We start from the raw sequence: 24,440 nt of genomic DNA, 5'->3' as shown, positions 1-24,440 counted from the left end.
TGTATTATACCCTGACTAATTTATTAACCCTGGAATTTCAGACTGTATAGCTGGTTTACTTTAAGGTAAATTGTGTTTATATATATATTCCTTTAGACAGTATTTATGAAGGTGATGAGGAACCAGCTCAGATTTATTTATCTTTTATGTGTGTGTATGTATGTATGTATGTTGGATCACCAAATGAAAAGATTCTTTGTGGTATTTAGTTCCATTTAAGTTATGCTTCTTTATACTCAGGTCAACTGTTATTTTTACTGTTTTACCATAAAATAAGGACCAAACTACAGGTGTTGATAAAAAGAATTTGTAACTTTGAAGACAGTGCCCCAGTATGACTGCAGTCCAATGATTGGAACAAGCAAAAGAAAATAATAAAAAACAGACTTTTTTCTACTGAAATAAGAATTGTAGCTATAAACATATATCTTTGTCCTTAACTTGTCTCAGAGTTGAGTCCATGGTTAACTTTCAAATCATTCAGTCAAGCTAGCTATAAACATGTACTATGTATTCACTTCTTTATAGATGTACTACATATTCACCACTCTGTATGTGTGTGTATTAAAATAAACAGTATATTATAGACCCATTCCAGCTGATCTTATCAATTAGCTGTAATGGCTCTATAATACTGTATACTTTGATTAATGTACCAGCTCTCTTGACAAGTATACAACTGCCTATTTTTCTGACTTAGGGAAAACATAAATTCGGAGAAGAAGCACACTCTAAGATGTAGAGCAATATATATCAAAAGTGGGGAAGGCTGGTTTATGGGATTATCCTGGGTTGACAGGAAACTAAGAGTAATCCCATAAACCGGCCTTCCCCACTTTTAATATGTGTGTGTGTGTGTGTGTGTGTATGTATGTATGTATGTATGTATGTATGTATATATATGCTTGTATATGTATGTATATGTGTGTATATATCTGTAAATGTAATATGTGACAATTATTTGGTACTGAATAATTGTCACATTTACAGATAAATTCCTCTATTTACTTAATATCGAAGTCTCTTTCATTCTTTTATTGTCTTACCATTTCTATCAATATATCCTCATCATATATATATATATACATATATACATATATACATATATATATATATATATAAAAGAATATACGAAAAGGCAATCCTAACATGATTATTTTGTCAGAATGCCAAATACTGTGATAAATATGTGCTTTTATGCACATATCCCCAACCACTGTGCCACAGACCAATACTGGGCCATGGAACATTTGGTACCAGACCACACAGAAAGAATAAATTTTAAAATATTATTTCTATTTCATTGACTGTCACAGTCTGTGGGAGTGTTTTTTTCGTTGTATATGTATTACATATGTAATAATTGAATTATATACAGTTGCTCTTAGGAAGGGCATCCAGCTATAGAAACCAAGCCAAAAAAGACCATGGAACCTGATGTAGCCCCTAGCATTGCCAGTTCGTGTCAAGCCATGCAACCCATGCTAGACTGGGAAATGGACATTAAATGTTTATGATGATTATGGTCTTTATTATATTTTCTTATGTGCTTGGTACCCTGGTCTGTGGAAAAATTTTCTTGCATGAAACCAGTCCATGGTGACAAAGTTGGGGACCACTCCTCTAGATAACATCACGTGAAGCTGTAAGTCTCCAATTAGCACTCCCTACAGCTCAACATGTTATGGGACTCAGTTTATTGAAAGAAATGTGAAATGGCTAAAAAAAAAAACGATAAACAACAAACAAGATATGTTTTGCAGAAATTACTTGTAGAATTTATATGTTTAGACCTGATATTTTGTATGCAAAATACCTGTTATCAACATTATTAATTTCACTTATCAACATTATTAATTTTCGTTATCTGTGATTGTAGACTTTGGTAATTATAGTTTTTCAATACCAGTACAATGAAACTTTTGATGAGGTGGATAAACTGTTCAGATATCAGCCTTTTATCTTAAGTGTTTGCTATTCTACTTTCTATCTAATGTCACACTCGATTGCCAGAGACACCCCCAAACTAACTTAAATATTCAGTATAGCACATATTTACTTTTAATGTGATAATTATGCCTTTCTTTCTTCCTTTCTTTCTTTCTATCTTTATTTATTCTTTATTTATTTCTATCCCTCTCCCTCCCTCCCTCCCTCCCTCTCCCCCTTTTATCAAATTATGACAGCAATTGACTTGTATATCATCAGCTTATTTTCATACTGGCATAGATTGGACAGGTCACTATGGTCTGAGTCGGAGATGGTTCTTATTCAGTGTCACTGCCATCCTAGATTGGTTAGGGACCATGTCCCTTTTATAGTTCCCTTTTTATTTTTTTTTGTAAAGTTTCTATGACTGGATGCCCTTTCTAATTGCCAACCAATTCACAGCAAGTACATTTTATTGCAACACCAACACTAGAGTGGTTGTCTTGTTGCGAACAAGACTAAAAGAGTTTTCTCTACCCTACATTTGTCTCCTTTCAATTTTTTTCCACCTGTGCCACTGTCCTTTCTTCTTTGTGTTGGCTCTAGATGGATTTTCTTTTCTTATACATGGGTATGACTTTAAATGACATCTGGCAGTGGGGCCCTGGTTTGGGAGTTCCTGTGTGTTGAGGAATATGGGACTACCTCTTAGCCACTTTGTACCTGGGTTGACTCAGTCCTGGAGTAACAGCACTTTTCAGGGTTCCAGCAATCAAGTAACCACTCAAGCCATGGAATGCAACATAATGGATGTGAACTATTTTAGCAAATAAATTTTATTCAATCAATAGCAAATAACACCAAAATGCTGAGCAGATGAACTGACAACAGATTGTCGATGGCTAGGATCAACCAGTTCAGTTAGCAAACTATAGGTGTCATGTGTAGTCATGGTGTGCACAGATGAGATATTTCAGCTAGTGACAACCAATGTGATTTATTGGTGCAGGCAAGTCACCTGATCCAGATGGGTGTGTAATAGTGGTAGAAAGAGCTGAGACACATCTCCAAATCAAATGTTTTAAAGTTCTTGGTCCAGTTAGTCTCTGCTTTGAATCAAAACTTCATCAAACTCTCCACAGTTAATAAGATTATTTCATTTAGATAACTGGAAGTCAGATTCATTGAAATAACATTCCTTTTCTGTTATTAATAATATCTGAATTTGCCAAAACATGTTTTCTGTATCTCTGCACCCATAATCTTATTTCTAACTGCCGTGTGTGTGATTCATACCATAAAGTAAAAATTAAACATTATTACACCATAAAATGTAGCCTTTTATTTTCAAGCCTGTTCTACTATTGCTAATCACTCTGTCCTTGTTATTTCTTTGTGAAGACATGAAACTTCAGACTTCTAAGTTTGAGAAAAGACTAAGTTCAACATATTTTGAAGACTTATCAACTCTTGAGGAATCAAGACTAATAACTTCAGTTGGCGTTATTCCAGAATAGTGGAAAACTAAATTGCTGAAAACCATTAAAGTTTGGCATCTTAGTGTCTTAATTCATCCCATCTACCCTAACTTTTAAATCATTTGAAAAAACTTGACTTTTTTATTGGAAAGTAATGGGAAGTTGTGATGTTCATGGCTTTCCATTATTGAAATAAATGAAAGAAAGCAATTCTAATTAGGAACTGAAATGAGGTGGTTACAAGATGTTCATCATGTTCTTGCTCCTTAATCTTTTCACCATAAATTGCAGAATATTCCCTAACCATATATTGGGTCATCCCATAAATAATGCAGTTTTTTTTCAATTCCATGAACTAAAAGTTGGCGGGGGACAAAATTAACTACCAGCATCAACTTGCTATAAAAGCAGGTAGTAATTTTACCCTGTCCTTATTCTTAGTGCAAGTTTTGAAGAATGAAGTTCCATTATAACAATTATTTTTTGAAAGCTATAATAGAAGTGATAAAGGAGCATATTTGGCATATTTTGCTTTATGAGCTCAGTAAAGCAACAACGCAACAAAAAGTGCAAGGAATATTAATGCAGTATATGGGGATCGCACAGTAAGTGTAAGCCAATGTCAATGGTGATTCCAGAAATTCCAAGCTGGAAACTACAGCCTAGAAGATGAGCCTCATCCTGGAAGATCTGTAGAGCTCAACGAGGATGTCCTGCAAACACTGGTGGAACAAAATCCAATTGTAACTGTTGAGGAATTAGCAGAGAAGCTTGGATTTTGTCATTCAACCAGTCATTCAAGTCAGTGCTAGAAGAAAAACGACCATCTTTGGTTTCAAGATGAAAGGTGTTCTTCTATCAGGATAATGCTTGGCCACATACATCAAGTATGATCTTCCAAAGGCTGGAGCAGCTTGAATGGGAAACGCTATCCTGCCCACCATATTTCCTGGACGTTGCCCCATCTGATTATCATTTATTCTGTAGTCTTCAAAATCAGTATGAATTCTGTGAGTATTTTGGATGAGGAGCCTTGCAAGTCTATCAGAGAGATGGAAGAGCATGGTAGAAAATGGAGAGTATATTTTAAGAAATTTGTTTATCTTAATTTTGAAAAATAAAAGAAGTATAAAAAAAACCCACATTGTTTGTGGGATGACCCAATATTTTATATTGGCTATGAAAACAAAATATATTTATCAACCCTTATTCCACCAATCAAGAATAGAATTAATCTCATGGTTCATTCAATTATTAAGATTGCACTGAAAATTTGTCATCTTCATATTTGTTCTTCAACACAGGATAGAATCGTGTTGTTGCCTCTTAGTTCTAATTTCTAACCTTTTGATAAACCTCTATTAAGCAATTAAAACCTTTGTCACATTTCATGTGTGCTTCTCTAGGTTACTATTTACAGCTTAGTACAACAGGCAGTGCATCAGTTTCATAATAATCATATAATATATTTAGTCAAGCAGACTTCTGAGGAAAGACATTCCAGCTGTGATCATATCATTTTTTTCCTTTTTTTTTTTTCCTTTTTACCTGGTATAGTATATCTAGAATTAAACTATGCTATGTGTCTCTCCTAGGGTACGATATAAAGATATAATTGATGTTTCTAGTAAATTGAATGCCAGGCAGAAACTCCTCCAGTCAGGTTTGTTGTCTAAGACTTAAAGAAATATGAATTTCTCATAAAATAATGTTCAAATTGAAGTATTTTCATATATTTCTTTCTTTCCTGCCTTACACTAAAAGAAATCACACCAATATGTGTGTGTGTGTGTGTGTGTGTGTGTGTGTGTGTGTGTGTGTGTGTGTGTGTGTGTGTGTGTGTAAGTCAGAAACCTAAAATGGATCTACAGCACTCATCTCAGTTATGAGCTTGGAACCCTGATAATCCACTACAGCACTTACCCAGCATACCTATTCATTTAGATCACCAGTGAGCTAAACTCCATATTCTGTTTTATATATATATATATATACTAGCTAGTGTTCCCGGTAATTCTCGGTGGTAAAGATATTCTATAGGAACGTCTTATTACTCTGATATAAGAAAGCAATTTCATTATGACTGCCACAAAAGTTTTTTTTCCATTGTGAAAAAGTACAAAAAACTGTCAGCTGGAGGAGGGAGAGATTGTTGGAGGTTGGCAAGAAAATACTCTGACACGTCATGGCATAATAAAGGTTAACTTTATGAAGGCTAATTTATTAAAGGTAATATATAAATGTAATATATATGTATATAAATATATGAATGAAGTGTTTAATGTTTAAGAATAAAATGAAGAAAGTGCAATAAAAATGTTCACACTCACTGATGGTTGCTCTCAGTAACTGCCTTTAGCTTACAGAGTTCTTGTTTTTGTAACTATCAAAAAGCAGCCAGAAGGATAGACATATTGTTGAGAACAAATGGTTTCATTGGAGGTCTGTTATCTCCATTCCAGCCCCTGGTGGCCTACAGGAGGTTAGAAGGGTCAAGTGGTAAAGATATTATTCTGCTTAGTGAAGGCATCTGGGAAATGTATAACTGCTGTCATTCACAGAAAAAACTATTGTTTTATCGTGAGAAAAGTGCTGTTGAAATGTTAAGTGAAATTTGGCAATTGAGGATCAAATCCATGATATGCCTGCATGAAGCCACTACAAATACGTTGTGGAATAAAACAGTTATCGACTGTCATGGAAAAAGTGTAACTGTAAAAATGCAGAATTATCGGAGTAATGGGCATTCAAAAAAGCACATATGTATAGAAATGTATGAATGAAGTCTTTAAGGTTTAAGATTCAAATCAATGAAGTGTAATGATAATGTTTAGCAGTTCAAAACTGAGTAGTGAAATGCAGAATTAGATCAGCTGATCATGAGAATCAAATATTGATCAATTTGCTAAAAACTGCAGGTGGTATGGGTTATTTCCTTTGGGTTGTTTAAATAAAATATTAGTAATATGTAGTAGATAGGAGGATCCATTGGATGGGCCCTATTATCGATTTTTTTCAACAATCTAAGTATGCCACAAGGTTTCCAGACAGTGCTCCAGCATGGCGACACCCTAAAGGCTGAAACATGTAAAAGAATATATATATTTACTGGAACAGTGAATCCTGAGGCAAATAATAGCATGTACTTATTGGGTTGAAAAACTTTTAGATGCAAAATGAAGACGCTTGCCCAAGTTGCCACACAGTAGGACTGAACCCAGAACGATGTAATTGGGAAGCAACCTTCCTACCATATAGCCATGCCATATAAATAAATCTGTATTTGTGTTTAAAAGTCGGTGTAAATTGCCATTTGTGTCATTTGTTATGAATCCCAGGTTTTGTGATTTTACAGAGTTCATGTAGAAAATTAAACAAAACGTGTGATTGTTTATACTTAGATCTAAAAAGCAAAATCTTATCCAATTATTTACATTCCAGTAATTGAGATGCTAATATAGGATATGCTTTCATTTTATGGATAAATTATTCCTGTTTAGTTAGTTAATTGCAATCTATCAATTTACCTGATGTTATTACAATAAAGGTAAAATTATTTGAAAAGTTTATCTCTCCAATTATGTTATCTTTTATTTGCTAGAAGTATTTTGAGTCCTCTATTGTACAAAGCCTATGATCTTTTTATTGCCCTTGTATGCAAGAGCTGTTATGATGATAGCCAATTAAAAGTCTGAAACAAATACCTTTTTAGAATATAGATTTCATATATATACAGGCATATTTGACATTACAGCTACCTCAGGTTAAGGGATTTCACTATTATGGAAATTGCAAGATACAACTGGGAATTTCAGGTTAAAAGTTAAAAACAAGTCAAAAGGGGACTTTTTTTTATTTATTTATATATATATATATATATATATATATATATATATGTAGGCGCAGGAGTGGCTGTTCGGTAAGTAGCTTGCTAACCAACCACATGGTTCCGGGTTCAGTCCCACTGCGTGGCATCTTGGGCAAGTGTCTTCTGCTATAGCCCCGGGCCGACCAATGCCTTGTGAGTGGATTTGGTAGACGGAAACTGAAAGAAGCCTGTCGTATATATGTACATATATATAAGTGTGTGTGAATATGTTTGTGTGTCTGTGTTTGTTCCCCTAGCATTGCTTGACAACCGATGCTGGTGTGTTTACATCCCCGTCACTTAGCGGTTCGGCAAAAGAGACTGATAGAATAAGTACTGGGCTTACAAAGAATAAGTCCCGGGGTCGATTTGCTCGACTAAAGGCAGTGCTCCAGCATGGCCGCAGTCAAATGACTGAAACAAGTAAAAAGAGTAAAGAGTATATATATATATATATATATATATATATATGTAGGCGCAGGAGTGGCTGTTCGGTAAGTAGCTTGCTAACCAACCACATGGTTCCGGGTTCAGTCCCACTGCGTGGCATCTTGGGCAAGTGTCTTCTGCTATAGCCCCGGGCCGACCAATGCCTTGTGAGTGGATTTGGTAGACGGAAACTGAAAGAAGCCTGTCGTATATATGTACATATATATAAGTGTGTGTGAATATGTTTGTGTGTCTGTGTTTGTTCCCCTAGCATTGCTTGACAACCGATGCTGGTGTGTTTACATCCCCGTCACTTAGCGGTTCGGCAAAAGAGACTGATAGAATAAGTACTGGGCTTACAAAGAATAAGTCCCGGGGTCGATTTGCTCGACTAAAGGCAGTGCTCCAGCATGGCCGCAGTCAAATGACTGAAACAAGTAAAAAGAGTAAAGAGTATATATATATATATAAAATTTTAAAGAATTTCAAAAATTCACTTAAAGAAAATATTTTTAAACTTCAAAAAACCCTAAAGTAATTTCCCTAGAATAATTCACAAAATCTCAAAAAAATCTCAGCATGTTCCAATACCACAGACAATGTGGTGGGGATTTCTCCACCCATATACTGGTAAGGGGACAGATGCAGTCAACCTCGAGATTATGGAAATATACTTCATTAGGAAGAAAGTGCCCAGCATCTTAACTGCCAGAATGAGCTTGATAGCTAGAAGTACATCTACTTCTTCCAGAGCCTTTAACTGACAACAGAAATGACCACTATTTGAACAAAAATGCAAAATGAACATTTGATGAAGGATCTTTGATCTGTAAGCATTTGTGATTAAACCCAACAACCAGCAATAAGGTTATCCACATGCCAAATGTAGGTTCTTTCTGTCTGTCTGTCTGTCTTCCTTTCTTTCTTTCTTTCTTTCTACCTAGCTATCCATCTATCAATCTACCTACCCACTTCTCTCTCTCACTCACTCACTCACTCACGCATGCACGCATGCACGCACACGCACACACGTGCACACACACACGCGCGGGCGCGCACGCGACCTTTTTGAAGCCTCTGAAACTTTAAAACTTTTGACACTTTAAAATTTCATAACTTCAAAACTTTTGAAAAATTTTAGATCTTTTAAGATATTTTGAGAGTTTGTGAATTGTCCTAGAGAAAGTTTTGGTGGGTTCTTAAATTTTCTTTTATGTAATTTTTTTTGAGATTTTCTATTTTTTTCTATTTAACAAAAAAAAAATCACCTTTTCTTGCTTTTAACTTCTTTTAACTTCTCTTAATTTATTCAGTTACTGTATCTCACCCTTTTCCTTTCACTTCCTAACCTCTCCTACTTACAGCCTTACCCTGTTGTCTTACTATACCAGTAATATATACTGAAGAATCAATTTGATTGACTGTTGATTGATTCTCTTTTAAATATTTATGCCTTTATGGCAAAATAAGAAATCAATATATGTAAAACACAAGAAATTAATGTTTGAAAGCTATAACCTTTCCTCTTTATAAACTGTTCCTATCAGCTTTATAATCAACAATGATCATTGAACCTTAAGATATTTTGTTAATTTAAGCAAAGCACCTGACAGTATATGTTTATACATCAGACTTGATGTCTGTTCCTTTAAGTGTAAATATGTTGCTATGGATAGTTTAATCATTTCTGCTTTCTTTCTTTAAATGGAGAAAAATATAGGAAAATATCATTTCCAGTTTGATGGAGTTGAAGTACTAACAGAAAAAGGATGCTTTTTACAGCTGTGTTAGCTTTATTTCAATGATTGGTTCACTTCTGTTAATATGTAGTAGGTTATCAGTATTTAACTGTGTTCTGAAAATGTGATTGGCTCCTGCCAGGAAAATGCTTTCTAAAATGATAACTATCATTCAATCTTCCTGTTAATCTCGACACCATCTATAGCTCTCAAAACTCTATATGTTTTTTTGTTTTTTTTTTTAAATAATTTAAATTTATCCCCCCTCCTTTGACAACATCTACTAGAAAACAGCAGTAACAACACCAAAATAAAACAACAAAAATAACACTGCAAAAAGAAGGAACAATAACTTATGAATTCAACCGAAGAACTGCCCTCTGTATCAATAGAATGTCTGCAGCATTTAAATCTTCATCCAAAGAAATCATGGTTGGGTAAGCTTCCTGCTGATATCTTCTTTGTTGGTAAGCTATTCCTTACTTAAGTCCACACCTTACATAAATTTCATTGTTAAACTGTTTCTTCCATAAATTTCACTGCTAAGCCATTTCTTATATAAATTTCACTGTTGAACAATTCCTTACATAAATTTCATAGTTTTGAGATTTGCTTTCAAAATTTCTCTTTTAGAGTTAAATAAGTTTTGCATGGTTTGTTCCTCTTTGTCTCTGAATACATTTTCCTCAAATGATGACAATTAGTCATTTGTCTTGTTAGTCCTTCCCATCTAATCATAATATACTTGAGTATTCATTTCATAATTTAACACAGAAACTATAGCATCATATCAAATGCTGTGTAGCATTTAGTCTTGTTCTAAGTTCAAATCCTACTGCCATCAACATGATGATGATCAACATGTATTTTTTGTAGCCACACATGTCGGCTGATAAGTAACAGATTCAATTAAGTTATTGTCCCTTCTTGCTCTTAAATAACTTTCAGTCTTGTGCTTATGTAATAATTCATTTGTTTTATTATTCTATGTGATGAATGACACATTAGTTTATTCTAATTTTATTATATTTACATAACAGTTTGTGTAAAATCACATCATAGGTTTCCAATGGGCCAATCACTAGTTCACAAAACTTCTGATGGTGAGACTGACAGAGGAATGTCATTAGTTTTCTAGCATCTGTATTATACTTAGATTGATGCCATTGACTACAGCTCATACCTAAAGAAAATAAGTATCCCCCCACCCCACTCCCACACATGTACTTCCATGTCCCCACATACCTGCAGTTGTTGTTTAGTCTCATGTCCAGCTCTGATTGAACAGATGCATTTCAGAGACAGACTGACAGACAGACACTCACATATGACTCAACTCCCTCACAGTTTCTGACTACTAAATTCCACCAAGAAAGTACTAGTCGACTTGAGGCTATAGTAAAAGACATTTAGAGAATGTGTTACCCACCAAGTTCTAACATGGAATCGCGTGGTCACAAAGTGAACATATAAGACGCACTGCCATACTAGTATCCATTTGATAACAATTAGAAATGGCTTAGAGGATGAGGCAGCATACTGTTAACTTGTGGATTTTGTTTTAATCTCACCAAAGAATTTTTTCCCCTCCATAGACAAAACAGATTGTATATGTCTCAGTTTACCTAATTAAAGAATACTTATTAGTCTTTGGGAAAAGTTGTTTATATTAATGTTATGTTGGGTCAAATTTCCAAAGTGTTTCATAAATAAGAAATTGTTGTTTCAAAGAGAAACAATTTAAGGTTGGATGAACTGAGGTAACAAACTAAAAGATATGTAATTGCTAACCTGCTAAAACTAGCAACCAAATTTCCCTTAAAGCACACACTATTGTCTTTAGAAGAAGACACAGTGATGAATGTAGTCCTACATAATTCTAAAGTGGCCATGGATGGAATGCCTTTGATCATAGACCTGCTTGATGATAGCAGACCTGAGGTTAAACAACAACCACCAGAAACTCTGTGTGTGTGTGTAGGGGATATTGACGTATTTTCCTTAGGCATGAGATGTAGTCAACAGAATCAACCTCAGTATATTTCTGATGTTTTCTATTGACCATTTGGTAGGCTACATGCAAAAGATTGGTAAGATTTGAATTCAGACTACAAAGGGAATGCAACGACAATATTTCAATTTTTTTTTCTTAGCTCTTTTAGTCAGGAGGGAAGGCAGGTCCTTTGAGACTGGTGGGTGGGAAGGAGGAAATACCAAACTAGAAACCTGACCTGAAAGTTTGCAACAGAACACACTCCACTAAAGGCACCTGTCGTAGCAGATGGTGATGTCAAGCTGGGCTATGGATTACACTTACATCTCACTGCTAAGATATTTGGTTTAACACTCAACCATTTCTGTCAATATTTTCCTCATTATTTCTCTTTCTTTCAAATTTTTTTTTAATTAATTGGTTTGTCTGGAGGAAGGAGCAGTATCCATGATCTTTACAGGCCTTCCGAGACCAGTGAGATAAATCTCTAGTTTATATTCCTCTTGAACAGTTGCATGTAGGTAACAGCGGAGAAAGAAAACCAAAAAGAAAAAAAAAGAAAAAAAAGAAGAAAAACAAATGCTGGGAAGATATTTCAAAAGGTTGATGTTCTGGGAATAAAAAGAACTAGGCAAACTGGCTAGTGACATTTGTGAAGAGGACAGAATATGGAGGATGAGAAAGGCAGAGGTAAATGAATTGGGAGTACCTGAGTGGAAGTTGTATAAGATCAACCAGAGCTGAGAAGCAGAGATTATTGTCATAGCTCTAGATAAAGTAGAGTAAGAAGACAGTATACCCAGGGGTTAGAGGTTTGGAGTATTTTGGTGAGTAATTCCATACATTAGTAGCTGAGGGTGACTTCCCTTTACCTGTGTCTTGATTATGAAGACTGCAGGTTGAGTAACTACAAAGATGCTTCCATGTTGGCTTGTGAAAGGATTCTCCTATTGGCTTATGAAGAGTCTTTCCTGTGGACTTTTGGTGGTAGTAGTAGGAGGGTTAAGTATTTTATAACCAATTCACTTTGCACAAGGCTACTTGTTCAACTGTTTCTAGACTTAGAAAAAATTGAACTGCTTTTAACGATTAGAAACAATGGCAACTTATTGGCATCGTGTTACTTTTAGCTGTTAAGTTTATCACAATTATAGTTAATCATCATTCATCATCATTTAGCGTCCGTTTTCCATGCTAGCATGGGTTGGACTGTTCGACTGGGGTCTGTGAAGCCGGAAGGCCGCATCAGGCCCAGTCAGATCTGGCAGTGTTTCTACGGCTGGATGCCCTTCCTAACGCCAACCACCCCGTGAGTGTAGTGTAATCTTCCTTTACGTGCCACCCGCACAGGTGCCAGACGGAGCTGGCAAATGGCCACGAACGGATGGTGCTTTTACGTGCCACCGGCACGGGGGCCAGGCGAGGCTGGCAACGGACAGTCCATTAATTTTTACATCAGCTTTTTTTATCATGCTAGCATGGGTTAAACAAATGTATCGAGATATTTGGCAAACCCATGAATCACACCTACTGTAGAATGTCATTCTGAAAACATACAAACATGTCATTGAAATCTTGAAGCTAGAAGACAATGCATGATTAATTCAAAACAATGTGAATAAAAATAAGCAATAGATTGACAAAGAAATCTGAATGCTAAAGGGTTATGTCAAATTCCTGTTATGACATACAGCATATAACTGGTTATCAGCCAAGTCCATTGTGAAACTAATCCATTAGTATCTTTATTTGACAAGGATAGTCAGTTTACATTTTCTTTAATAATCAAGGTGTGATATAATACAGTAAGTGAAACTGAAAGGATTGGATAGTTTCCTTTGTATGATGGAACAGTCATCAATAACAAAACACTTATGTATGTGTTGCAAGTCAAAGATGGAACCCCTAAATCAGTGGTTCTCTACTTGGGGTCCATAAGATGTGTTTAAAATTTTAAAAGACTGCTTTATAATTACTGTTACATATAAATATTCAGTTGCATATATCTTTGTATTTGAGAGATGAAGCAGAAACCAAACTTATTGTTAAGAATTGGCTTATTGAGTTGCTAGACCTTTCAAAAGCTTGGTGAGGTCTGTGGAAAAATTTTAATAAAAATAGGTACTTGGTGGCAGAAAGTTTATGACCACTGTGACCCTGTGGTCACTTGACCTGCTAGAAATATCAATAAAATCTCCCTCAAACCATACCCCATTTTTTGTTCTATGCTTGGTTAAGAGAAAAGGCTATGCCCATGACTTTTGCATAGACACATACAAGACTGATGAGATTGATACCATTAATGTTCCACCTAAACTGTTGCAAATAGACAACTGCAGGCAAGGGATATGCAGAAAGGGAATTTCGGGACAGTCAACATTCTGGGAACAAAGGCCTGGGTATTGTGGCTAGTGAGGAAGGACTGAGGAATTGGTGGACACAATAGTGGTGATGAAAGTAGTCAATATATGAAAAGTTCATAGGCTGACCAAGATACTTTCATGGAATGTAACTAAATGAGATTTATTTTTCAATATAGTATACCTTGCAGCCCACACACTTCTTCCATCGGTGTTGCAGTGTTTGCATTCCATTGTTGAAGAAGCTTTCATCATGTTGGTCAAAATAGTCGTCAACAGTAGACATGATATTATCATGACTGTGATATTGATGCAGCCAAGTGTTTTTGCATGCTGGGGAGCAGATGAGTCAGATGGAGTCAAATCAGGAGATTAGAGATGATGATCAACCAGATAAAATCCAGTCTTGCACAGCAGCCATTGAAACCAAAGACTTGTGTACTGGAACATTGTCCTGATGAAACAAGACTCCATTCATCAGTTTTCCTGGGCAATTGGTCATGATAGCCTTTTGTAACTGCCTGAGTTGGTACAGTACTCTCCATTGATGGCGTGGCCCTTTTTGCATCCCAAAAGCTGAGGCCATCATACTCTCTGTACATGAAATTACCTTGACCTTCTTTGCAGCAGGCAAGGATGAGTGTTTCCACTGCATAGATTGTCTCTTTGTCTCTGGCTCAAAGTGATGAAACCAACATTCATCCTGTTTTAGGAAATTTTCAAGGAAACCAGCTGGATCTGCCTCAAAAAATGTCAAATTTTTCTGTGATGTAATCAACCTGGTGGGCTTTTGATCTGGTGTCAGAAGATATGGTGCCCACCAAGCAGAAACCTTCATCATGCCAATAGAATTGGTGTTAATTAATTGTCATTAAAAGGAAGAAAGAGAGTCTTACATTGTGCTTTACTGACTGAGCTAGCTGGGTAGCATACCTGACAAAATGTTTAGTGGCATTTCATGTCTCTGTTCTGAGTTCAAATTCCACCAATGTCGACTTTGCCTTTCATCCTTTTGGGGGGTCAATGAAATAGGTATCAGTTGAGCACTGGGATAGATGTAATCAACTGTCTCCTTCCACCAAAGCTTCCAGCACAAGGCCTGAAACTTTGTGAGAGGCGGACAGTTGATTACAAATACCATTTGTTACTCGGGTACATACAAGGGTGGGCTGAAAAATTCATAGGCTGACTATGAAGGAGTGATACTAGAGCTGTGAAATCTTGAATGCATTAAATTCATCACTTTTTAATGACTGCATTCATTATAATGATAATAAAAAAAATGGACCAAAGGTATTTCTTGAGCCATTGGCTCATAAAACTGGTTTCCCAGATTCTGTGGCATATATACCCCTCCTTTCCTTGATTGGACACTGGTCCATTGCAGAATTACTCATTTTTGCCAGCTGAGCTAATTGGGACAATGTGAAATTAAATATCTTGCTTAACAACACAATGCATTGCCTATTCCAGGAACTGAAATCACAATCTTTAGTGTAGCACCTGAACCAGTAAGCCACATGTTACTATATTAATGATAACACTGGTGTATATATGGTGTGAATGTGTTTTGTAAAGTGCTATGGTAGTTTAAAAAGTGATGATTTGATATCCAGAACAAGTTATCCAGTAAGCCTCTGGTTCCAGGGGTGTCAAATAGGAGGAAGTTTACTCTATATGGCAAATTGAATACTTGTATTATGATATTATCTACAGTGGAGGCACATGGGTTAGGTTGTTGGACTCATGATTGTAAAATTCTGGTTTTGCTTCCTGGACTGGGCAATGCGTTGTGTTCTTGAGCAAAACATTTCATTTCCTGTTGCTCCAGTTCACCCACCTGGTAAAAATGAGTAATCCTGCAATGGACTAGCCTCTCATCCAGAAAGGAATATACACACCAGAGAAACTTGGAAACTGACCCTGTGTTCCTTACAGAGTAATGTGGACTAACCATTGTTATTACCTAATTATTTCACCTAATGAAAAAAAAAAAAACTCTTCTCTTATTCCAATTCTTCATCCTCCTAAGCAATAATTGTTCTAACCCTGATTAAACAGACCTATGATCAAAACTATTCTAGTCATAACAATACTATTTTTCAGTTATAATACATCTAGGAGTAGATTATCCAAGGTATCTGTTGAGCTTTTAAGACAGTAGAATGTCATTTGAGGGAGATTTAACTGCTATTTCTACTAAATTGACTATATCATGGCTGATTCATTGGCTCACCGTAAACAATGTTTTCTCACTAGGTCAGGGTCCATATGGCCCTTGGTAGACCACATAAGCTTTTGTTGATGAAATTTATGGGCAAAAAATTGGTTATAATTCTCCATGCACAATATCTTTATTTTTAAAAAAAATAATTCTTAATACTATTTAGTTATGAAAATAGTGTAGGCCTTTTCTTAAAATATATAGCAAATGGCTATTGGAGGTCCAGCAGAGTAAAAACAGGAATCAAAGGGGTTCACAGACAGGAAATGGTTGAGAAACACTGCACACGATCAAACATTCTAGGTGTGAGATCTAGCAAAATGAATAAATCCAAGTATTTACTTGCTATCATAATCATTTGATACCAGAAAAGTTGAGATTTCAGATCAGAATGTAAAGAAATTTAATTAAACACCATAAATCATTTACTTACCACTTCACAGTTTCTGATACACTTCTGTCCTGCTGTTTAACCCTTTTGTTATCATATTTCTGTTGAAATATATTGTCTTTGTTTTATTTAATTTTGAAAATAATGAACAATTTTGTAAAAGAAATTTGTCATTATTAAACTGTTGTTTGGAACATAAATTTACTTGAAATTTTAACAGAATGTTCAGATCATCTTTAAATAGAAAGTAAGCATCTTAGAACCAAAGGTTGGTATCAAAGGGGTTAAACAGCTAAGAAATTAATTCTCAGTATGCCAAACACCCTATTAAGCTGTGACACATGCCTCAGTGCTTAGAACATCAGACTTACAATCATAAGGTAGTGAGTTCAATTGCTGGACTGGGGTGTGTGTTGTGTTCTTGAGCCAGACACTGTATTTCACATTGCTCCAGTTCACTCAGCTGTGGAAATGAGTTGTGATGTTACTGGTGCCAAGCTGTATTAGTCTTTGCCTTTCCCTTGGATACATTGGTGGCATGGAGAGGAGAGGCTGGTATGCATAGGCAACTGTTGGTCTTCCATAAACAACCTTGCCTGGATGTGCTTTGGAGGGAAACTTTCTAGGTGCAATCTCATGGGGTAATTTATAACTGAAGGGGATCTTTACCCTTTATTTTGTGATATACAGTTTCTGATCACTCAAACACACATTTACAATTGTTGTCAGCCCTGATCAAGCATGTCTATGATCAAAGGTATTTCAGCCATGGCCATCTCCTCTTTTTAGAGGTAGACACGTGTAAGTTAAGAGTAATTTGGTTCCCTAGTTTTTTCATCACTTAGTTCAGTGAATGTTTTGCTTTTTAATGAAGTCATAATAAATATGAAACATATGACATTATTGCCCACATTTGCTGAAAATTTTTGAAATAGCATGTCATTGACTAATGTTATTTCCTGCTCTTTTCACTATACATTTTTATTTTTAGCTATTTGATATACTCTTCATTAAATATGTTGATAGGTACATGTGGTTTCAGATCCAGTCCCACTGCAAAGCACCTTGGACTAGTGCCTTATACTATAGCCATGGTCCAACCAATACCTTGTGAATGGATCTGATGGACAGAAACTGAAAGAAGCCTACTATTTTGTGTGTGTGGGCGCCTATGCATATATGTGAATCTTTGCTTACACTCTACAAGAAGCACTGTTACAGGTGGTAATGTTGCTGTCATTTCCTCCTGTCAACAGGTGATCTGGAGGTTTTTCACCTCTAAAGACATGTAGAATGAGATATTTCTTAATTTAACCCTTTTGATACTGACCCTCTTGAGGCCACCCTTGATTCTGTGATACAAATTTCTTGCTTTAAAGTGAGCTAAATTAAAACCTTCTAGTAAAATCTCATGTTAATTTTTGTTCCAAACATCAGCTTAATAATGATAATTATCTTACCAAATTCTTCATTATCATCAAAATAAATTGAAACAAAAGTAGTGTATTTCAACAGGATTATGGTAACAAAAGGGTTACTAGAGTGACAGGAAGGGCATTCAGCTGTAAAATGATGTAATAAGAAATGGACAAATGTGTGTGTGTATTTGTTTCTTCTGAAATAATTTTAAAATAGCTAAGAGACTGGTATTATAAATGTCAAATTTAGAAAATATAACATTGACTAAGTGCCCCAGCATAGCTGCAGTCCAGTGACTGAAAAAAAAGTAAAAGAATGTGTGTGTGTGCACATGCACACTAGCATAGTGTGGGGTAGGGGCAGTCTGCCCTGGGCAGCACTTTTAAAGGGGCTCCACTTTTGGGTCTGCTGTAGCCAATATGCTGTTTTCAAGTTATATATGCATGAATGTGCACTAGTATAGCTAGAGTATGTACCACTTGGGGCAGCAAACTGAAGGGCTACCCCAAGTGGTACATACTCTAGCTATACTAGTGCACATTCATGCATATATAACTTGAAAACAGCTTGCTTGTGCAATTGATGCTAATCAAAAACTCTGCATACCAGATGTCTGTATGTTTCAAGAGTTATCAGAAGAAAACATGCTCTGTTTTGCGGCCTTCCTCTCAATGACTTTACAGCACTTCAGCTCCCATCATTGAAGTGAAGCTCCACCTACTGGATCGACTGACTAGTATCTGTGTGTGCATAAGTTTATTTCTGCTTGTTTTCACATTGACACTGTTGTAGGTGACAGTGACTTTGTTTACATCTCCTTTAAACAACACATTTTGTAGCTTGGTGATTTCATTGATTTTGATATGAGAAGATCAGTGAAATGTAAATACTTTTCTATAATCAAACATTAACTGTTTTCAAGTAAAGGCATTCACTGATAGAATATTGCCTCATAAAGTTTTGCCCACTCGGTGCCAGCATAGAGAAAGCAGACATTAAAATGATGTTCACAAGGAGAAAAAAACCAATATTAGTAGATAACTAATTTTATATAATATATAATGAAATTATTGTATACAGTGCTCAGGTGCACCACAACTTGTCAAAAGTGTATATGAAGTATATGCAGTAATGTACAAATGTCTGGAAAGCGAACAGTGTATGAGTCAGATACATGCTTGCGTGTGTATGGAGGGGAGAAAATCAGGTGTAGTGTTGGCGAATCTCAGGAAGCATGGAAGTTTTGAACAATGCAGTGCTTTGATAACTAACAACTGATGCTGGCAGTCTGTCCCATGCTTCAGCAACTCTTAGCGTGAAAAAATATTTCCGAAAATCATGGGAGCTGTGCTAGATTTGATTTTGGCATATGTGAAAGACAAAAGCAGCATGGTCTTCATATTTGCCAAAACTAGTATTGAGAGATCCACAAAGTAAACATTCAAGGGTATACACTGGAGGCCATTGAAAAGTAGAACTGCTTATAGAATAAATAAATTAACATAATTACCATTATTATTGTTCAACTCCAGTAACCTACAACCATAATCTTCCTCTACCCATTGTAGCTTTCATAATTAATTGTGATCACAGTTTGAACTCGGAATTCAAAGAGCCAGTAGAGATAATACAAGGTGTACTAACAATACAATTAAACCTCTACCCTGCACTAGCACTCTGTTTATCTACTCTGCAAGGATGAATGGGTAAGTTTATAGGATTTGAACTTGAAGCACAGACAGCTGGAACAAACCTGCAAGGTATTTTATCTGACTCATTAATGATTCTGCCAATACATTATTATAATTAACATGGAAAACTTATTCTTGCAATAGAGCATAAAAGATAGTGTTTTCTCATGGTTCCGTTTTGTGGCCGTTTGCCAGCTCTGTCTGGCCCCCCTGTTGGTGGCACGTAAAAGCACCATCCGTTTGTGTCCGTTGCCAGCCTCGCCTGGCCCCCGTGCCGGTGACACGTAAAAGCACCATCCGTTCCTGGCCGTTTGCCAGCTCTGTTTGGCACCTGTGCGGGTGGCACGTAAAAAGCACGGAGTGGTTGGCGTTAGGAAGGGCATCCAGCCGTAGAAACACTACCAGATCTGACTGGGCCTGATGAAGCCTTCCAGTTTCACAGACCCCAGTTGAACCGTCCAATCCATGCTAGCATGGAGAACAGACACTAAATGATGATGATGATGATGTGTGGTGAAGTTTCCTTTCCAACCACATGGTTTTGGGTTCAATCCCACAGTGTGGCACCTTGAGCAACTATCTTCTATAGCCTCAAGTCAAGCAGTCTTGGGTTGATTTAATAGAAACTGAAAGAAGCTTGTGTGTATACATACATACATACATACATACACATATATATACATACATATATACATATAAATGTGCATATATATATATATATATATATATATATATATATATATATATGTATATACACACACGCATATATATATATATATATATATATATAAAATAAATTAGTGTGCTTGTCACTTTGCTTTGACATCATGTTATAAATGCGTGCCACTGTCATACAGAGTATCATTCATTTCCAATATTCTGCAAGAAGATGTCTAGTCATGGGGAAATTTTACCCTATTTGGAAACTGATGATGATGCTGATGACAAAGGGTGTCCAGCCATAGAAAATCTGCCTCAGTAAATTCCGTCTGACCCATGTAAGCATGGAGAAGTGGATATTAAAACGACGATAATGAAGTGTTTCTTTGCAATTTATCATTAGTTTTTTTCTTTCTCTACAACAGAGTGGAATGGATGTTTATGTAATTCCTGAAAAAATGAATGAGGTTTTTGGCATAGATCTTTTATAGTTGGCATTTAAATATCATTCTTAAGATGAATTTCTTGAGACACACTACCAAAATTTTATAACAGAATGAAATGAGACTGACATAAATCTTTAAAAAAGAGTGGAAATATTTGCAATGTAAATGAGCTGAAAGCAACTAATTCAGTTTGCAGTTTTAACTTGTCAAGAAATTAACCTTCTTGTTTTGTTTTTATGAAGCTTTCTTGTTGGTCTGAAAATTTGTAGCTGTGTGGTGAGAAGTTTGCTTCCCAACCACATGGTTCTGGGTTCAGTCCCACCATGTGGGACTTTGGGCAAGTGTTTTCTTCAATAAACTTGGGCTGATCAAAGCCTTGTGGATGAATTTGGTTGGAAGAAACTGAAAGAAGCCCATTGTGTGTGTGTGTGTGTGTTTGTCCCCACTACTGTTTGACAATTGATGTTGGTGTGTTTTACATCCCTGTAACTTAGTGGTTCAGCAAAAGAAACTGGTAGATAAGTACCAGGATTTACAAAAAAAAAAAAAAAAGTACTGAGGTCAATTCATTTGACGAAATATTCTTCAAATTGGTACCTTGGTAAGGTCGCAGTCTTATGACTGAAACAAGTAAGATAACAACAGTAGCATTAGAATAGTCAAAGGTGACAAGCTGGCAGAACTGTTAGCACTCAGAAAATGAGTTCAAATTCCATCAAGGTTGACTGAGCTTTTCATCCTTGTGGGACCAATTAAGTAGGTACCAGTCCAGCACTGGAGTCAAGGTAATTGACCAGCCCTCTTAACTAAATTGCTGGCCTTGTGCCAATGGTAGATACAGAGACAGGGTTGGAAAGTTATAATTAATTATATGAAAAATAAGAAAATTGGATGAGATGTGTTGTGGTGTCCATTTTAGTTCCTTAAATTCTGAGCTCAAACCTTGAGCTGTGACAGCTAAAGAAGACTAAAAGCTAAAAAAAGATGGGTAAGTTAGAGAGATGATACTAGATGGCCTTACCAGCTGGTTTCAGAATAACAGGCCCAATAATGCATCAAGTTGTGTGTAGGACAGAAGTGTGTGGAGGTTCATAATTACCAACACTTGTAAGCATGGCACATGAAGGCCAATGATTTAAATTCGGAAATACAAGATACCAATTTTGGTAACTGAAAAAGCATCAGCCTCATAGAATACCCTTCCCAACTCCAACATGCCAATCAATTTGAGGATTGGTGAATTGCTATAGTCATAGCTTAATCTTCTACTAGTCTGAGTAACAACAACACAAAACACTTGACATAAAATATACGCACTCACATGTGTATACACACACATATACACGTATGTTAAAGCTTAATCTTCAGCTAGACTGAGTCAACAAGAACCACCACCTTCATCACCAACCACTTGACATAAAACATACATTCACACACACACACACACACACACACACACACACACATACATATATGTGTTATATTATTGATAATTGTTTAACTGTGCTAAAACGATCAGGTAATTACCTGTACACACTTGATCAAATGATTTTATTTTATTTATAAAACAAAGTGATTCTCTTTCACTTAATAGCTATCTCTGATAAAACTACTTCTATTATCTCTTTGATAACCAACAAATCTCATTAACAATATAAATCTTTTATTGTAAACCATTTCATTTAAATGAGTGCAAGACTTACTATTATTTTAAATTGCTTTCTCTTAATGGGTTTTTTAATAATATTTAATTATTTTTTAAAACTAATTTGTATTTTAGTTTGTTTTGAGGGGTTATTTTTACTGTAAATCACTGCTGATTTAGCAGGCCTATGAATTTTTACTGTAAATCACTGCTGATTTAGCAGGCCTATGAATTGTGAAAGGGTCCCAGCAATAACCAACTTGTTCTTGTATATATCTAGGACTTCGTTATCTACAGTATCTTTCTTTCTTTTTAAATGTGATTTGCTTGCTGTTTCTAGCTGGACAACACACTTCATAGATATTTTCACATAGGTTCAGGCAACTTGTATTGATACTGTTATTTGATAGGCTTAGATGTTAGAATTAGCAGCTATTGGGTTTTGTGACAGAATTAGCTACTGGTTTGTCAGCAGAATTTGGATACTATTGTGGAGAAAAATTGGCTGCCCTTGTGTGTTGTGGGGCAGAATTGGCTGCTGTTGTGTTTTGGGGCAGAATTGGCTGTTGTGGTGGGGTAGAACTGGCTGTTGTGTTGTTTGATAGAATTCACTGGTTTTGTGGGACTAAATTGATTAGTGATGTGTGCTGTTGGACAAAATTGGCTGGTATTGCATGTTTTGGGACAGAATTAGTTGTTGCTGTGGAACAGAATTGGTTGCTAGTGTACGTTGTGGGACAGAATTGGTTGGCAAAGTGTGTTGTGATTCAAAATTGCCTGGTATTGTTTGTTGTACATCAGAATTGGTTCATGTTGTGGGGCAGTATTGGCTGGTGTTGTGTGTTGTTGGGCATTGTAGAACAGAATTGACTAGTGTTGTGGAGCAGAACTATTTGGTGTTATAATTCAGAATTGGCTAGAATTGTTTGTTGTGGGGCAAAATTGGCTAGTGCTGTGTGCTGCTGGACAGAATTGGCTGGTATTGCATATTATGATTCAGAATTGGCTGGCATTGTTTGTTGTGGGACAGAATTGGCTGGCATTGTTTGTTGTGGGTCAGAGTTGGCTAGTGTTGTTGGGCAGAATTGGCTAATTGCCGGACAGAATTGGCTGGTGCTGAGAGTTGTCAGACAGAATTGGCTGTTACTGTTTTCCTTAAATGGTATTGACTATTCAAGTCTGTTTCCAGGTACTGTTGGGCATTTTTATGTCATTTTTGTTCAGCAATATTATTGGCTGATGTGTCAGTGTTGTAAGATTAAAATATGCCTCAGGCATCACATTGCTGTGTGAATGTTATCATCCTCAGATAACTGTGTGTTTGTGATACACACACACAAGCATACACATGCACACACACTCACTCAATCTCTCTCTCACCTCCCCTTCCCACATATTTAATATGTCATCCTGTCCTTATTATTAAACTCCGAAGAGTTAATACAATAGGTTTGTCAACAGAATTCGCATTTTGTTGCTTGCTCTGTCATGTTTTACAGGTGTGGCTGTATGGTAAGAAGCTTGCTTCCCAACCATATGGTTCCAGGTTCAGTCCCACTGTTTGGCGCCTTCGGCAAGTGTCATCTACTACTGCTCAACATCTACATATATGATCAAAGCCTTGTGAGTGGATCTGGTAGACAGAAACTGAAAGAAGCCTGTTGTGTGTGTGTATATATATATATATATATATCTGTGTGTGTATCTTCAGTCTATGCTTGTCCCCCATCATTGCTTGACAACTGATGTTGGTGTGTTTACATCCCCTGTAACTTTGCGGTTTGGCAAAAGAGACCAACAGAATAAGTACCAGGCTTTTAAAAAATAAGTCCTGGGGTCGATTTGTTTCACTAAGACCCTTCAAGGCAATACTCCAGCATAGCTACAGTCAAATGACAGAAACAAGTAGAATAGAATACACCAGCTGGGAGTCGCATTAATAAGGGTGGGAATGAAATGAATGGGTGTGGTTAATGCAGTTAATTTTTAATTGTTTACGTATTGATATGAAGTAGCCTATTGCTTTCACCACTTTCCTTTAAAGACCAGATCCAACCCAATCTACATTTTATTTACCCTGTCCAAAATTTTCACTTAATTGATCTTATGAGCACTTTCAGGTTTTAAACATCGCTAGAGGGAGAGTTTACTTACTAATTTCATAGACA

At 36.2% G+C, this 24,440-nt stretch overlaps 1 protein-coding gene across 5 annotated transcripts in view; it reads left to right on the top strand.

Annotated features, from left to right (window-relative positions):
* The window catches only part of LOC115214131 (hepatocyte nuclear factor 4-gamma-like), a 125,862-nt gene that overhangs the window by 75,639 nt on the left and 25,783 nt on the right, over positions 1–24,440 (top strand). The window contains exon 1 of one of the 5 annotated variants that reach the window (XM_029783196.2): positions 9,422–9,910. The exons of the other annotated variants lie outside the window; for them this stretch is intronic. Coding sequence (XP_029639056.1) covers positions 9,799–9,910 — 112 coding nt within the window. The 5' untranslated portion in view covers positions 9,422–9,798. Of the gene's footprint in view, positions 1–9,421; positions 9,911–24,440 lie in introns of those variants that run through there. 5 annotated transcript variants of the gene reach the window in all.

This window comes from Octopus sinensis, linkage group LG1 (assembly GCF_006345805.1).
Source record: "Octopus sinensis linkage group LG1, ASM634580v1, whole genome shotgun sequence".
Classification (NCBI taxonomy): domain Eukaryota; kingdom Metazoa; phylum Mollusca; class Cephalopoda; order Octopoda; family Octopodidae; genus Octopus; species Octopus sinensis.
Note: the sequence above shows the minus strand (reverse complement) of the source record. Positions and strands in the feature narration are given on the sequence as shown.